The 17,707-nt window shown below is 45.7% G+C and overlaps 1 protein-coding gene across 1 annotated transcript in view; it reads right to left on the reverse strand.

Moving 5' to 3' along the window:
* GPC3 (glypican 3) overlaps positions 1 to 16,155 on the reverse strand; it is a 440,745-nt gene extending 424,590 nt beyond the window's left edge. Inside the window, exon 1 of the mRNA XM_038586609.1 lies at positions 15,981 to 16,155. Coding sequence (XP_038442537.1) covers positions 15,981 to 16,155 — 175 coding nt within the window. The remainder of the gene's footprint in view (positions 1 to 15,980) is intronic.
* Between the last annotated feature and the right edge of the window lie 1,552 nt (positions 16,156 to 17,707).

The raw sequence follows: 17,707 nt of genomic DNA on the forward strand, positions 1-17,707 counted from the left end.
GAGGGGGGTGTTCAGTGGCCCAGAGGAATGTGCCGGACTCCACATATAAAGCCAGCCCAGATTTGGGGTTAAGAATTTAACCTTAAAAGGCTGACAAGTCATAAATTTGCCTGAGGTTCATATATATGTGTGACTTTCACAGTTTATATTTCCTAGCCAGGACTCAAAGTCAAAACATGCCCCTGATTAATGAATGGTACTAATTGTTATTCCTGACTTGAGAACATTAGTCTTTATCCAAAATATTTTCTTTAAAAACACACAATCTCATACCTAAAACTCTCTGGCTTAGGGGAATTTGGACAACCAGTTAGAAAAAAATAGGAAGAGGAGCCTAATGTTATCTGTTTCTTGGTGCTACCATTTTGGTAGTCAAGATTGACTCAAATGCTTCCATTTCATTGTGTCCATCAAGCAAAGTGCAAAGGAATGTCCTCCAGATCTAAACATCTGAGATAAAGCAACCATCTGTGACTCTACACAAAAACTAAGTGGGGGCAGAGGCAGGGGTGGGGGGTGAAAAGGCTGAAGTATCTCCACGCACATTTTGTCTAACTTATCTTGTTAAATATTTATACATAGGTGCATAACCCAACAGACTTGGCCAAGCTTTGAAGAGATAATAGACACTGGACAAACAAAAGAGCCCCATAAGTGTAAAGACGAAGAAAAAAAATACCAAGGAATAGTCCAACTGGAAGACGCTCTTTAACCCGAAGTCAAATTTGAAATTGGGACAATAAAATCCTACAAGTGACACAATGTCCTGAAATGTGATCACTTCAGCAGGGAAAAGCAAGCTACATTTGGTGAGCCTATGAACTAGGTGTCAATTCCACCTCACATTAGCAGTATTTTAAAGGGGCTCCCTGATCTTCGAAAAAGGAAAGGCAGCTCAGTGGAAGACAAGAGATTTCTAAGAACAAAGATGCAATTTGCATTCATTGAGAATTATGACAAAGTGAGAGAGAATGTAAACCACATAGCAATGATCTGAGATACTCCAGTCAGATATATTTAGCCTTGTGCTATCTGTACAGAAACCCTTTTAAATACTCAGAGTTCTTAGAAAGTGGAATGTAAATTCATCGGTGCATATTTTAGAGCTCTGCATTTCCAAACTAACTTGGGAATCAAATTTCGAAATATCCCCAGGAGAAGTAACCAGGTACCCAAACCAAATATGCGAGCAAAAAAGGAAAGGCTGTTTTCTCTCTAGAATCACTGAGGGCAAGCGGATGTGGAGGAGGCAGAGGAAGGCGGGGGGAAGAGAGGGGAGAAAAGGAAAGCAGGAGCTATAGGAAAAGGAAACACAACTTAAAAACTAAAATACAGAGGAAAATAGAAAACATTATACTCGTCCACTTTTTTAGGGAACAAGAAACACAAAACCATTCAATAAATATAACAAACGATAAAACGTCTTCTGTTCTAAATTATACCCAGTTGAGAGAGAGCGTGAGGGTAGAAAGGAGGAAGGTGAAAAGGGAAGATGTGGGGAGCAGTCCAGTAGATGATGAGCCTGTGGCCCCTGTAGCTTTGGAGCTTTTCTGAGCCCCAGAAGGGCAGCAATGGGTGTGCTCAGAATATCCACCAGTCCCCTTAGCTACGGGGGTCCTGGTAACTCAGGCTACTTCTTATCACTCTACTCTATGAAATAAATGGCAATGGGCTTTTTGGAGAAGTCTACCGGAATTGTTATCTCATACATCTCATTGCCACCAAGACCTAGCTTGAAAATAAAGCCTGAATGATTGACTAAATGCTGGTTCCAACTCCTTCAAGCTTTGTGAATGAGGCAACCTTACTCTCTCAAAGAACAAAGAAAAGGCAATCTGACAGCTTTTGAAGGCCAAAAGAACCTTCAGGCAACGTTATTAAATTGACCCATAGCACTGAAGTTTCAAAGGCAAGAAATGACTTCGGTTTTAGAAATTAACACTAAAAACCTTCAGAATTCTGTGGGGGGAAATAAACCTTTATTTCAGAAATAAACTTTGAAGTTTGAAAACAAAGCAGAATATCGGTTTCTGGAAACAGAAGGGACTACTGGAAACACTGAGCAGTTCTTCCATGGCTGTCTGAATAGCTTCACAAGTTCCACTCTGACTTCTGGGGATGGCCAGAGAAAGTACACCCCCCAATGCCAGGAAAAAAAAAGTGGGAAATCATTAAGTCTCCAAGGTAAGAGCAACATGGTCCCCTTAAGATACTTGCCTCTGGCCGCATTAAATTAAGCCACAGCATGGTTAAGAGGTTCTCACCATCTAAGAGAGCAAAGATTGTTTTCCAAACTAGTCCCAAGGATATTAGCCACCCTACAGGCTCAGTGCAGCCCCTTCGTTCCACACTCCCTCCCTTCTTCTTCCCCACTCTCTGAATCTCTCTCTCTCTTACCCCTTCTGCCCCCCAATACATTTCTTCTGTATAGATCTACAAGGCCATATCAATGAATGAACAGCCAACCATAGCACGCATGCTAGAAATCAAAAGAACATTGATCCATTATGTGCAAGACCCATTATGTACCCTCCCCTAAGTCCTGCAGGGAGCTTACACTTGGAAGCAGCCCTTCTCAAGCTTTAACGGGCATACAAATCAATGGGGGGATCTTGTTTAAAACCACAGACCTGATTCAGCAGGTCTGGGATGGGGCCTGATATTCTGCATTTCTTGCAAACTCTCAGGTTGCAAGATGTTGATGCTACCAGTGCATAGGCCACACCTTAAGGAACAAGCGTCTAGGAAGGAGATAAAGTCAAGTACATAAATAACTAGAAGAGCAAGAGAGAACCAAGGCCGTAGAAGTACAGTGAAACCAGAGTTCAAAGGGAATTAGTCTCAGGGACCCATGATATGGCTTGGGCAGGAGATGGCACAGCACTGCCACCTTGAAGCGTGGCTAGGACGGGAGCAGGCGCTAATGGAAGGCAGAAAGTCAGGTGGTCACTAGACAAAGGTTTGGAAGCAGACAGCTACAGGGTCCTTTTAGTGACACCATCTGTGGCCTGTTGGGCTTCAACAGAGGGCGCACATGTCCAGGAGGTAAGAGTCAAAGATGAGACTTGCAGGACTGAGCCATCTAGTGTGGCTGTGAGAGGTGGACAAAGAGAAGTCCAAGACCATTTTGCGGTTCCAGGTGTGAGTACAGGAGCTGCTATCACCACGAATGCAGAATGTTGGACAGGGGCAGGTTTGTGCAGACAGGAAGAAAAAATGCACAGATTTTTGGCTCCATTGAAAGGGAAGCCCTGGCAGGACATCTAGATGGAGACGTTCAGCAGGGTGACTGGCAGATACGGAGTCGGACAGCCAGGAAGAGGTCAGGCTGGAGAGGCAGAGATGGGTGTCATTCAAATGGCGAAGATAATGGAGTCATGGGAATGGGTGTGGGAATGAGCCAAGAGAGAACAGAAGGGGCAAAAGACAAATATGATGGGACACTTGCATCTAAGAAAGGGCAGGAGGAAGAAGGCAAACGAGCAGAGACAGAATCAGCTTCAGAGTAGGAGAGAAGCCCAGAGTGAAAAAATGTCACAAAGTCAAATGAGTCGGGGAAAGTTAAGTCAAAGGCCCTTCTACCCAGACCATCTTTCTTCCCCAGAAGCCAGTGGGTATACTGGAAAGAGCAGTGAGCTATCGAGTCCGACAAATCTGGAGGCAGATTCTCACTCCTTTTATACAAGGTCAGGGAAAGTAAACCTTTCCCAGCCTCAGTCTCTTCGTCTGTAAAACGGAGATGACCCCATCGCCCTCTCTGATTTGCTGTGGAGATTAAATGAGATGAAATATAAAGCCACTGGCACATAGTAGGCACTCAGTAAATGGTAGTTTCTGTGCTCTTCCCTTGGGGCCCTTCCATACTATTCCATTAACCTGAAAGTGGCCTCAAAAAATCTACCAGAGAACAAGGGGTTTTGAGTTTACACTGAATGAAAGTAGAAGCCCTGATGAAGGCAACCTCTTGAACAATAGGGAAATTAAAGAAACTCTTCATGCCAGAGAAACACAAAATTAGACCACCCTTTCCATAGACACTTAAGAAAAGATCAGCCCAATTACACACATATGCCTAATATTTGCTTGGAACCACATATTTCAGAGACCAGCCAGCAGGGCCCAGTCTGAAATGGAACAGAGACCAGAGCTCCAAAAGCTACACACCGCTACAGCTTTCATGCTCCAAAGTGGGAGGCTGATCCCCACTGGGGGTTGGGTGTGCATAGGGTTCTCTATGTTGCAATCAGGCAGGTCAGCAGAACTCAGAAGCTATGGACACTTTATGAGTGGCTGCATTCATTTGTCTGTACATAAGATATATGAAAGCAAGGCTTTCATGACACAATTGTAAGGTATGATTGTGCAAGACCACCCACTGCTAAAAGTAACAATTAACAACTTTCAGTTTAAATAGCATGCAAAATTATTAATTACTGCTATCAAAAATAATAGAAATCCAATCCCTTGCTTCAAATGTACTTCTCCACATTCCCCCCACCCGTGTGTGTGTGTGTGTGTGTGTGTGTGTGTGTGTGTGTTTAGTAGTGCATTATCTTATTTGCAAAATGTTGGACCATGACAACATCTACTCATACTTTCTCTTAATCAAGAGAATTCTTGAAGTCTGGCACTTTTTTTTTTGAAATCACCAGATGTTGGCAAAATGCCTTTTAAGATGTGTCACATGCAAAAGCCTGGAAAATATCATCCACACCCATGACTTCCAACTTGAGCCTATATGCTGATGAGTCCCAACTATGCTTCTTCTGAACTCCAGAAGTGTATCTGCTATTTCCCAGTGATCTCATCCATTCCTGGAGTTTTGGTTACCACCGAGATATGCTGTTAACATCCAAGTATGTATCCCCAGCCCTGATTTCTCTCTCCTCTACTATCCAAAATACAACCTCAACTACCTAGCAGACATTTCTACCTCAATGATCAAAGAACCCCTCAAACTCAACCCCTTCAAAATCAAACTCATTATTTCACCCCTTAAAAATATGTTCTTCCTGGGGCACCCGGCTGGCTCAGTTGGTAGAGCATGGGACTCTAGACCTCAAGGTTGTAAGTTTGAGCCCTTGCATCAGAGGTAGAGTTTACTTAAAATATATATGTTCCTCCTATATTTCACTTATTTAGTCAATAAATATTTACTAAACACCTATTATGTGCCATAGCCCCACCCCCCAGAAAACCCAGAAGTTCTAGACTCTCCCTTCTGTCTTCCTATCCAGTCACCAAGTCATACCTGATCCTCTCCCTCCAGTCTCTCAACCTGATCTTTTACTCCCCCATTTACTGCCCTGCTTTTTTTTCACCTGTGTTACTAAAACTCCCTGCCAGTCATTCTCCATACTGAATACCGTCTTCTCTTCTTAAAATGTTTTTATGGCTCTTCATCATCCTTGGATACAGCCCAAGGAAATTCCTAGCATTTCCTGCCTACTTTTCTAGTTCATCTTTACCCTCCACACAGCTGTTCTCCAACCTATCCAAACTAGTCCAACAAATGTGTCATTTTTGTCTCTATGTGCCTTTACATGACAGTCTACTTAAGGCAACTAGGCACTCCTCCTCCATAGCTCAATGACCCCCCAGATCCCTTCATGGTGCCCGGCTCCATGGCAGTTCTCATGGTGCTGTCTTGATATCCATGGTTTTCCTTATCTGGCTCCTTCCCAAGGCAGTGATTGTATCTTATTCATCAGCTCCTAGCTCAGTACCTGGCATAGAATCAGTGCTCAATGAATGTTGGCTGAAGTAGAGAATGAATGAAAAACTTTTAAATATTTATGCAGAGATGGCATATAAAGTTCATTATTAGTAGGTTCCTTTCCTGAGAATTTCCATCTGTTTTCCAAAACAACTAAATGTGGTCCTCAATACAATCACTCTGTGAAAGCTTACTTGGAAACTGCCTCTTGGGTCACATTCTCATTGCTATGGAGCTCAACATGCAATGCGGCCAGTGCTGAAAGTCATTCTCCAAAATGAGCCAAATTCACAGTATGGGTTGACCATCACTGCTTTAAATGAGGATCACATCTCTGTACTTAGGAAAATGATGGAACTTAATAAATGAGCTCTATGATATCAGTGACAATTCACTCTGCAACAATTTGGGTCCAATCCAACTGAAAATGGTTTACTCAAGCTCTGAAAAGCTGTACCCCCTAGCTCTTCCTAGCGTAAGTTAGGCTTATTCTCTAGGTTATTAAGGATGTAGAGATACAGGGATATTATATGCGTCCATGTATAAGTGTACAAATGTGCGTGTGTGTGTATGTTTGTGTGTTTGAACCAAGCAGGCCGGTGGAACTCAGAATCTACAGATACTTTTGAGTGGCTGCATTGTCTGTACATAAGATATATGACAGCCAGGCTTTCATGACACAAATGTAAGGTATGATTGTGCAAGACCACTCACTATTAAGAGTAATAATTAACAACTTTCTTTTTTTTAACATTTTATTCATTTATTCATGAGAGACACACACAGAGAGAGGCAGAGGCAGAGGCAGAGGGTGAAGTAGGCTCCATGCAGGAGCCCAATGTGGGACTTGATCCTGGAACCCCAGGATCACACCCTGAACTGAAGGCAGATGCTCAACCACTTAGCCACCCAGGTGCCCCAGTTAACAACTTTCAAATAGTTTAAACAACACATAATTATAAATTGTTCCTATCAAAATAATAGAAATATAGAATATTTAAATATAAACTATGAATATAACACACGTGTGTGTATATGAATACATATAAAACACATCCAAACACCACATCTATTTTTTTAAGTAGGCTCTATGCCCAACTTGGGGCTTGTACAATGACCCCAAGACCAAGAGTCACACACTTTACCAACTGAGCCAGCCAGGTGCCTCCCCAAGCACCAGGTTTAGAGAAAGCTCTATGGCGGGAGGTAGGCATGGCGCCTGGGTGGTGCAGTTGGTTAAGCATCTGACTCTTGGTTTCAGCTCAGGTCCTGATCTCAAGGTCGTGGGTTCGAGCCCCATGTCAAATCCCACATCGGGCTCTGCACTCATCCTGGAGTCTGCTTAAGATTCTCGGGCAGCCTGGGTGGTTCAGCAGTTTAGCGCCACCTTCAGTCCACGACATGATCCTGGAGACCCGGGATCGAGTCCCATGTCGGGCTCCCTGCATGGAGTCTGCTTCTCCCTCTGACTGTGTCTCTGCCTCTCTTTCTCTCTCTGTGTCTCTCATGAGTAAATAAATGAAATCTTTTTAAAAAAAAAAGATTCTCTCTCCCTCTCCCCGCTTCTCTCTCTTTCTCTAAAATAAAAAAAATCTTAGAGAAACTTATAGTTGAAAATTTCTCTCTTAGAGAAACTTATAGTTGAAAATTTCTCTCTACTTATCACTTCCTCCCCAGACTCCAGGTTTAAAAGAGGGGCAACAAGGCTCCAAGGGCCACAAAGAACAAATAAATGGTCTTCGCCTCCACCACCTCATCTTTAGTTCCTATTACAAGTCAACTTAGACAATGATGCATCCAGGGACTCGGTCATTCTCTAGATGTATGCCATCCTAGAATCTCATTCAATAGTGGTCAAGTCCTGTAGACTGTGTCTTTAGGTGTTTATTCTTACCTTCATTCCAACCTTTATCAAATAACTCTATGCAAGGCATTTTATTCACCACTCGAGGATATCTTGCTGAATCAAATACAGCTTCTGCATTCAACAGTTGTAAGGTCTGACAGAGGTTATGCATAAATGTTACTTCAAAAAACATGGATACTGGGATGCCTGGGTGGCTCAGCAGTTGAGCCTCTGCCTTTGGCTCAGGGCATGATCCTGGGATCCAGGATTAAGTCCCACATCAGGCTTCCTGCAAGGAGCCTGCTTCTCCCTCTGCCTGTCTCTGCCTTTCTCTCTGAGTGTCTCTCATTAATACATAAATTTATTTTAAAAAACATGGATACTAAGTAAGAAGAAATACAGATAGAGTATTTCTGGGATCCAAATGCACTTGGGGCATACTTCCATATTTTCTATACATATCCAGGCTACCAGATTCAAATGTTTTCCCATCCTTTCAGTCCATTGTCTGTTAGTGAACTTTCTGATGCATACCAGAGTAAGGGCTTTGAATGTCCTCCTTGTATCTGTTGCTCTAACCCTTCCTCTCTTCCCCACATTTCCCTCAGGTTCAACCATCCAAACCAAAACTGGACAAAGAACAATGGAGTATTCCAGGATGCTGATACATACCAAAGGTACCAGAATGTAGAGTTTAGGAGAGAAGGAGCAGAACCATAATTAAGGAGGAAAGGATGCAAGCACAATTCTGATATTACTTTCACATGAATATCATCTCTTTCTTTTTTACCCTGTTTCCTAGTTGGGCCTCTAGCTGAGAGAACTCCCAATGGGTCATCCCTAGCCAACTAGTTGAGTTTTCCCAGCTGACTTTAAAAGTTTGCCCCAGGGACGCCTGGCAGACTCAAAAAGGCCTGGGTGGCTCAGCAGTTGAGCATCTGCCTTCGGCTCAGGGCGTGATCCTGGAGTGCTGGGATTGAGTCCCACATTGGGCTCCCCACAGGGAGCATGCTTCTCCCTCTGCATCTGTCTCTGCCTCTCTGTGTGTATCTCTCATGAATAAATAAATAAAATCTTTAAAAAAATAAAATAATAAAATAAAAGTTTGCCCCCATGCATACAGAAATTAAGAGACCTCTCATGAGGCCCTTTATCCCACTCCAATAAAATTTTCATGACTGAATAACCACTTTGGATTATGTCCTTTTATTTTTTTTTTATATTTTTTTTTGTATATTTATTTATTTTATTATTTATGATAGTCACACAGAGAGAGAGAGAGAGAGGCAGAGACACAGGCAGAGGGAGAAGCAGGCTCCATGCACCGGGAGCCCGATGTGGGATTCGATCCCGGGTCTCCAGGATCGCGCCCTGGGCCAAAGGCAGGCGCCAAACCACTGCGCCACCCAGGGATCCCTGGATTATGTCCTTTTAAATGTACATTTATGAAGCTTCATGTTATAGGCAAGAAACACCAACATCAAAGAAAAACTTACATACACTCAATGTATGTTTCTGTAACTGACACCAAGTTGCATTATTTTTGAAACCTAAATGCCACAGATCTGTAAAGTAAAAGTATGCATTTATGTATATGCAGGTAGATTTAATTTATCTATAAACTTCTTAGAATAGCCTTGTAAACAAGCACAGAATACTTACCTCTTGGTAATATTTGGCTAGTCTACTTCTTTTGGGGAATTATAGTGCAGCCACATGAATTAAACCAGTCCTTTGTCACTTACCTATAGACAACAAATGGATGTTTGACCCAAAAAAAGCGATTTTTTTTAGCAACCTTAATATATTAGTAAAAGTGAGTCAACTACTTAAATATTGGCTGTATGGAGATTTTATGTTTATAATACATTTCTGCTTCCATTCGTCCACATAATCTACAAATATTTATTGAGTACCTATTTGTACTATGCTTCTTGCTAGACATGGTAGGTACAAAGATGAAGATCACAGGCTAGTAGGGCAGATATAGAGGATTATGGACACATATCTTAAAGACGCCATACTCAGGATTTCTAATTTTCTAAGTCATAAACTTATTTCCAGAAGGCAGACTCAAAAAGGCCAATTAAAATTGTAGTCTAGAATTCTGTCTCATTCTGGATTTTTAAGAAATAAATGCATGCTATGTTGTGGAAACTCTGAAAAACACAGGACATTCTCAAAATCTTCATTTCTGAGAAATGTACATCATCCAACTTTCAAGTGGATGGATAGAATACAGTGAGTGGAGGTCTCTTCTATGATGGCTTTAACTTCTCTGTCCCTTCTTCTTGCCACTTTCACTTGTGTTTTCTCTCCCTTCCTATCAATTATTTATCAATATAAGCCTATTAAGCATACTTCAAAGAGCTTAGTAGATTTACTAATCCAGCATATAAATACAATTTCAGCTACTGGAAGTAATCAACTGTTTGGAACATCAGCAATGCATGTTGGTCCTAATGCTGACTCCTTTTTACTCATGAGAAAAAACACAAACTCTCAAATAAAGCTTTATCCAGCTATACACAGAGGGGCAAAAAGTGAAAATGCCTTTCTTGGTAATCACTCTGGATTCATTTTTGTTTAAAAATGGCAGACAGGTATATCTAATAATTAGCACTTGGACAGGTGATGTTGAATCAGCCTAATGTGAAGTGCAAAACTCAATCTTCTTTACTTTGTATATTCAACAAAATCTTCAAGTGAGACTGCAGTGCTCCAGTGAGGGCTTTCCCCTCACACGTAGCATTGCAAATGCATGTTTTCTCTGCTGGTGTGCCTACCTTCTCCTCACTTTCTGACTCGCATTCTCTCTGTCATTCTATCTCTGAAGGTAAATTCCCATTACCTTATGCTGTCTCTAAAGCCAGTTGGGGGCCCCTACTTTACATTCTATTCTCTGATGCTCATTTCTTAATGGAGTGCTGGGGATCCTGTTTCAACCCAGACGATTTGGTAAATATGGGCCGACTGAGTGGGGGGTTTTTCTGCCCACACTTTCCATTAGCCTTGAGATTACCCAAAACATCAAATCCCTTTGCAAGCTTGGCTAGGGCTGAATAGATGTTGGCTCCTGGTTTGGTCTCTTGGATTGAGCCTATGCACAAATTCTCATCCCAGGTTACCGATATGTGTGAGGTACTCCAGCAGGCCCATGCATGTGTTACAGCTCAACTCTCAAATACAGTAATGTCAACATGAGCGAGAAAGGTCTAGCTGACATTAAATCAAAGAGAGTTTGATTTAAGAGATGTCTTACAATTCATGTGCCATAATAATTGTTGATCTGTAATGATACTACACCAGTCATAACAATGTTGCTAATTTCAATTTGTTTTTTGGGTACTCGACATTAATCAGCCCTTCCTGATGGTAAGAGTCACCAGCTAACTGAGAAAAGACTGAATCTGGCTCCAGTCAAAATAGATGTAGCCTGAAAAGTTGGTCCACATACCCCAACAGTGTACCAGAACAAATTGGACTCAGGCTTTTAAAATAAGTAAGATGACATAGAGCTTAGGAAAGTATCTGTGAGTTCATAGAGAATACATAATGATCTAGAAATTCTATCATCGTCAATAATTTACTAAATGCGCTATGGTGCCCTTGGTATTGTACTCAACACTGCATCAAATGCAGTGCTTTCCCTTTAAGAAGCTTCTAATCTAAAACATACAAATAACCATATGCAGAAAAAAGCGAGAGATCAGAGTAAAGGAAGCATTCACAAAAATGTACAAATTCAGCATGCCAGAACTTTTCAGTTGAGCAATATGATCCCTAGTGAAATTCTTTCCAAATGATGTATCGTGTGCACAAGTTATAAGTGATTATCTTCAATTTTCTTAGAAATGAGTAATAAGATACCTCTTAAGACCCATGCTTTTGTATATGCATCAAACACTAAAGTTGGCGTGGTCATTGATAGCTGCCATTTAAGGAAAAAATATATTTTCTGTCTTGTCTCGTAGCACACAAACCCAGGCCTCTTTCTTCCCAGGTTGGTAATAAGCAGCCTTTTTCTAGGCTACAGTGAACAGCAAACATTGCAACTCTGAAGATGAAAGTGGCAGCGTGCTCAGAAATATTGCATCAAAATATTAGATGCAATCTACTAGCCCATAAGAAAAAAAAATATTGCAAAACTGACACCATCTGTGTCACCTAGCATGCCTCAGAATCATCTCATGCATGCCTCTCCGAATGCCTGGGCCCAATTTGCTCCGTGAATTAAGAAAACTCTAAGATGGCGGCCCTATTAAGAGCTGCCGTCCTATCTCCCACTTCATCTCTTCAGTTCTTTTCCCTTGCCAGGCTGGCTATTGTGACCATTTCAGCCAATTTCCTGGAGGTATTTTCTAGCCCTTTTCACCCTATTTAATCCTACAAGTTTCCTGAGAAGCCTGTTTACTCGTAGGCTCCGCCACAAGACTGTGAGCGCCTTGACAAAAGGGGCTGTGTCTTACCCCTTCCAGAACCTAAGGTGGGGGCGGCCAAGGAGCTCCAGGCTTAGGCTTGTCACAGGCCCAGGGGCTCCACCGACCACCAGCCCATCCCTTTGATCGGACTCACTGTCAGGGTTCGCCTGAGATATCTGTCCAGAACACGTTAATTCAAGAGAGTTCTCCCAACTGTCCCAAGTTAGCTTAGGACACTAACGACTCTGTCAAAATTTGAGCAAATCACCTGCTCGCCCCGATGGCTGGTACAGTCTCAGGAGAGACAAAATCCTCCCACACCCCCGCTTCTTGTTCTCTCTCCCGACATCAGGGCCGCTAGAACTGCTTCAAACTAATTGGGGAGCCACAGCTGGCAACCCAGATACAGTTGCTAGGTCTCACGCTTTAAAACAACAACGACGACAGATACCAAACTCTCTCTTTGTTTCAAGAACACTGGTCTTTATTTTTACGATGTTTCATCTATTTTGAGACATTCCAAGTCGATCTTGGCTCTTCAGGGTTGCCTTTTACCCATACAGGAGTTTGGCCTTCTGGATTGGTTCCTGCACTTTCCAGGGCCCTCTAAGGCCAGATTCCTCAATCTTTGGGGAGTTGCAACACTACCACGGTTTGTTTGATTTTCTCATTCTTGTCTGTCCCCTTCACCCCCCACACACACACACACAAAAGCGGTGTATGGCATTCATAAAGTGAATTACACTTGATTTTTGTTTAGAGGAATTTTTTTTCAAACTTCTGTAACATTCCCTTGAGACAATTGGAAACATCATTGTCTGATTACTAGCTCACTTTCCTTGCCTAAAATTGTATCCATTCTTGATTGCGCCTGTGGGTAGGTTAAGCAAAACAAAATAAACATCCAGACTTATGAGCTCATTGGCTTTTTTCTGAATTTTTCTAAATTAAATAAGGGCAAAAGAGCTGCACAGAAAGTCAGTTATATGGATTTTTCTGCCAAATGCTAACTCTGTGTGCCTGGTTTCCATCTGTGGTGCTTTCCAAGTTACAAATCCTTAAAAAGAGAGAGAAAGAGAGAGAGAGAGGTATGAAAAGATCTATGGATTGGGGGAACATGCTATTTAGAATTGCTATCCCGTGCCTTTGAACGCTCTAAAAGAAATGGGAACATGAGATTGTAAGGCTTTAGATCAGCTTTGTGGAAGTCTGGTGTAGCCCTTCAGCACCAGTGATTTATTTTTTAGGCTGGCTGATTTCAAATGCCATTTAGTCTCATCCATATTAGCATAAGAAATATACCTTATCCACTCCAACCCAATTCTGCTAATGGCCAAAGTTAGCAGTCAATCCCAAATGCTCCCCCTAAGTGAGATAGGACATTCTGGGGATTTCTCCTTACTATGACCAAATCGCATTTCATCTGGGACAAAGAGAGCTTTAATGCAGTTAATACAGTGAAGCAGGCAAACTGAACATGGCTTAAAATATAGATGGGGAAAAAAAGTCAAACGGTCATCTTGATGGTTCATAACTACCAAATAATTTGCAGCTCTCTTTCAATTTCCAACCACTGAATGACAGCAGCAAATGACACATTTGTTCACTTTGAAATGATGCACTTGCCATTGTATTTAGTCGGCCATTATCATCTCTTCTCTGAAATACTGATGAGCTCTTTCCACATGGACATTAGGATTTTCCCCGTTTGCCATTCTACAGTGATCACAGTTGCCCAAGTGAAATTCTGGACACATGGTTTTCCCGGCAAGACAAGAGTACTGGAAATCTGCACGCCTCCCCCTCCCTTGCCCCATCGGCCTCGGAGAAAACCCAGGGTATCTGGTAGCCACCTGGATGTCACCCTATTTGCAGTCAGAAGTGGGCTGCATGCAGAAGGTGCTAATCACCACACAGGGTCATGAAATAGAAGTGAAGGAGGGAAGTTGGGTTTCCATGAAGACCCTTGGCAAGTGATTTTGCCCACAGAGCTTGGGAAATACTGTAGGGAAAGGAAAAAGCCCCACTAGGCATTCCTGTTCTCTGCAGCATGGCCATCCTCAGGCAGGGAGCAAGGGAGCTTGCAGGGAGGGAGCCCAGGCCAAATCTCTTACACGCAGTGTGTGGGCCCTCTCAATACTTGTATACAGATGCTGCAAAGAGGCAGGCAGCCAGAGAGCTGGGGAGGAGAAGGGAGGGCCAGCACCAGCACGAGTGTGTGTACAGGGAGGGGGTTGCTAAATGAGTATCGGTGGGTTCCTTCTGGTCTTTTTTCTTCTTTTGAGCACAACCTTTACTCCCTGGCTTCGCATCAGTCAAATATGGCCCCAGCCCCAACCGTGGACCCATTCATCTTGTGGGGACTCACCCTGTGAGGACCAATTTTTACATTATCAACAAAAGCCTGTTCTCTGGCCTTCGCAATCTAATTACCATGGTACTTGGTGGGGAAAGAGGTCTGCCTGTTGTTTCAGCTCTGTGGAACTGATTCATAGGTTGCCCCTTTCGCTCTCGCACACGCCCACGTGGTACATTATTAACACTTAACAGTGGAAGAGGTAGTTTTCCCCTCCCAGAAAGCCAAAATCCTGCAATGGCAATATTTAACATATGCGCAAATGCATTTCCGTAGCCAAAAGGGGTGACCAATTACCTTTGCAACCAAACAGCAGGCTCGCTAGGCTCTTTTCATCCACCTAAAGAAAAGGCTGAGGGCTGAGGGCGCGCTGGCTGCCTAGGTAACCTCCCGCTAGTGAAGGCTCGCTGGCAGCGCCCACAGGGTGCGCATCGCCTTCACAACTTGGTCCAACCATCAGGCCCGCCTCTCTGACTTGTTGAGAGCCACGAGCCAAGTTTTGACGAGGGCTGCTCCCCGATCCCTCTGAAGCGCGAAGCGCGGGAGGCGCACCTCGTGGGAGGCGAAAAGACCCCAGAGGCGAAAAGACCCACAGACGGCTTAGGCTTCGCGAATGCCACCGGCCGCTTCAGCAGAGTGCACCTCCGACAAATGAACCTGTTTGAAACCAACTCTTTTTGCCCGCATTGTCAGTGTAGCAACTTGTCCTAATTGGATTCTAAGGCAGGCTTTTAGGAGTCCAACCGCGGGACAGTCAATCACACGGGGCCATTAATATTCATCTGTTGACAGCGGCAGCCCTCAGCTAAGGTTAAAATATGCCTTTACAACACGATCTGATTGTGCAGAACAAAAGGCAGGCATTCAGAAACTTTCCTCCACCTAAAATCATCTCCCCTTCGGGGTCCAGTCTGTCAAGAAGGCAGATGAATCTGAGAAGGGGAGGAGTTAAATCGTCTTTGGACTCCTGCTCCCCGGCCAGCAGCACCGTTTTCGAAGCAATTTTGCCAACCTAGATAAAGGACGCATGTTCTGAAGGGAAAGGTTCGGTCCTCCCCATCTTGGGGATCTTCCTACTCAAAAGTTTGCCCCAGCGTGTCTACCTGACACTGCGGATTCGGAGATCTGTCCCCAACTTTGCCTGCACTTGGGGCCGCGAACCCCGGGAACCCAGGCTGCGGGAAGGAGGGCGTGGGGGCAGGTTGGAGAGAGAATGGCCGGAGCCGCGGTCCAGCTCTGGCTGAAATGCTGGCACGTCCGTGCAGGCGAGGGTGGCAAATGCCCGAGGCGCCGGCTCAGCTGCAGGGCGCCAGTTCTCAGAGACCCGGGGAAGCAGCTCCCACCTTCCCACCCTCCCCCCAAAAATGGGCGCTCGTGAGAAGGCCATCCCTGCCGTTCCTCCCACCCGCATCTTCTCTGACAGAAGAGCGAGCCGGGGAGATGTGGGCACGGTCCACACGCACCCTCCCGCCCTCCCCCGGTAGACCTGGCCGGGCCCTGGGCGCAGCGACCACTCCCAGGTGCCCAGCGGCAGGGAGCACCACCGCGGCCCCGCGAGGCCAGCGCGCTAGGGGTACGGTCGCCACGCACCCGCCCGCTCTCCGCCGGGGGCAGGGGACGCGCGCGGGGACATCTCCTCACCTGGCACGGGGGTTTCGGGCACCCACTTGAGTCCGGGCTGCAGTCTCTGGAAGAAGGAGCGGACCTGGTGACAGGTGGCGTCCGGCGGCGGCGGCGGGGGCTGCGCCTGTCCCGGGCAGTCCAGGCTGAGCAGCATCGCCACCACCAAGCACGCGGTGCGCACGGTCCCCGCCATCCTGCTTCGCGGGCAGCGAGGAGAGCGCGGGAGAGTGGCAGCGGGGGCGAGAGCAGTCCCGAGACTCGGCACGGCTGGCAGCGGCCCTGCGGAGCGGGAGACGTGCCGCTACCCAGCCGCGGCAAAAGTTTCCTCGCAGCTACCTGGGCGCAGGGCGAGGGCGGGAACAGCTCGGCGGCTCGGGCGGGGCGGGGCCGGCGGGCGGGGCGGGGCGACCGGGGACCGGGCGGGGCGGGGCGAGGCCAAGCGCTCGGCCAGGAGGCGGCGGCCACCGAGCGGCGGCGAGCCTGCGGGTGCGGGGCGCGGGGCTGCGGGGCCGACTGTGGCACGCGGCGCTGGGACCGGGCGGGGGCGGCAGGGAGGAGAGCAGCGAGCGCGTGCGGTGGCTCCTGGCGGCCCAGCCCAGCTGCCCGCTCGCTGCCGCTCTACCCAGGGCGCTCTGGCATAACTACTGCAGAGGGGCTGCGGGCTCCCGCGCGCTGATTGGCTTCCCAGCAGCCGTCCCCTCTGACTGGCTCTGGGAGAAGTTCCCCAGCCTCACTCCTCCTTCCCGCCGCTCATTGGCCTACAGCCGGCAGGGCTTTTCCCTTTAGGATTTTTGCAACCTCTCCATCCTTTCTCGGGGTGCGTGGGGCTCCCTGGCCTCGGGGCCTCTCTCCGCTCCGCCGCACGGGGTGCGGCTCGCCCCTGGCCACCGGAGCCACCCGAAGTCTTCCTCCTCCGCACAAAATGTACCCTCCTCTTTTTGCTCCCCGAGGAGCTTTCCTGAAACCGTTTTCCCAACGCGGCAGCCCCGGCCGGGTTCGCAAATGCAACCCACGAATAGTCGAATAGTCGTATTCAGGGGCAGCTGGGGACTGCCGGGGCAGGGGGTGGGGGTGCAGTTCACAGCCTGCCTCATCTCTGACTCCTGTACTTAAAAATCTACAAGCCCGTGGGATTTGCTACGTTTGATTCCAAAGAGCCTCACAAAGTCAGAGAAAGCACCTGATCCCAGCATGTTAAAAGAATCTGTCTCCTGCAACATAGCCCCCGGTGACCCTTCTTGAAGCAAAACATTACTGGTGACAACAAAATAACCTGGGGCTTAACGCCAGCCTAACTCATTAGAAAATCATGGGACACAGCAAATTCGTGGAGCCAGAGCTAGCCTGCTTGGTAGATGGAGTCGAAGGCTGCTTGAACTGTCTCCTAGACCCAAATACCCATATCTCCTGCTTAAATCTCTCCATTAGAATTCCAGTTCTTGGAAAATGAAATACCTCTCAAAGGAGGAATGCATTTAGTCCTTACCTATGTGTTCCTAGGTGGGGATCTTTAACTCCCCTATTTCTGTTTGTGACCCACCACCCCTCATACATACTAGCACAGTGCCTTGCACACAGTAGGAACTCAAAGTTACTTGTAAAAACGACATGATTTAACCTCAGTGTGAATTAGTTTATCATCTGATTGTGTTGTTTCTGGTCTAGGTAAAAGTAAGTTTTGATAAGGAAAGAAAAGAAGAGCCTCCACACCATTCATTTTCCTGAGAGTGCCCAGGCCAGGGTAG

The sequence above is a fragment of the Canis lupus genome, chromosome X (genome assembly GCF_011100685.1).
Source record: "Canis lupus familiaris isolate Mischka breed German Shepherd chromosome X, alternate assembly UU_Cfam_GSD_1.0, whole genome shotgun sequence".
Taxonomy (NCBI): Eukaryota; Metazoa; Chordata; class Mammalia; order Carnivora; family Canidae; genus Canis; species Canis lupus.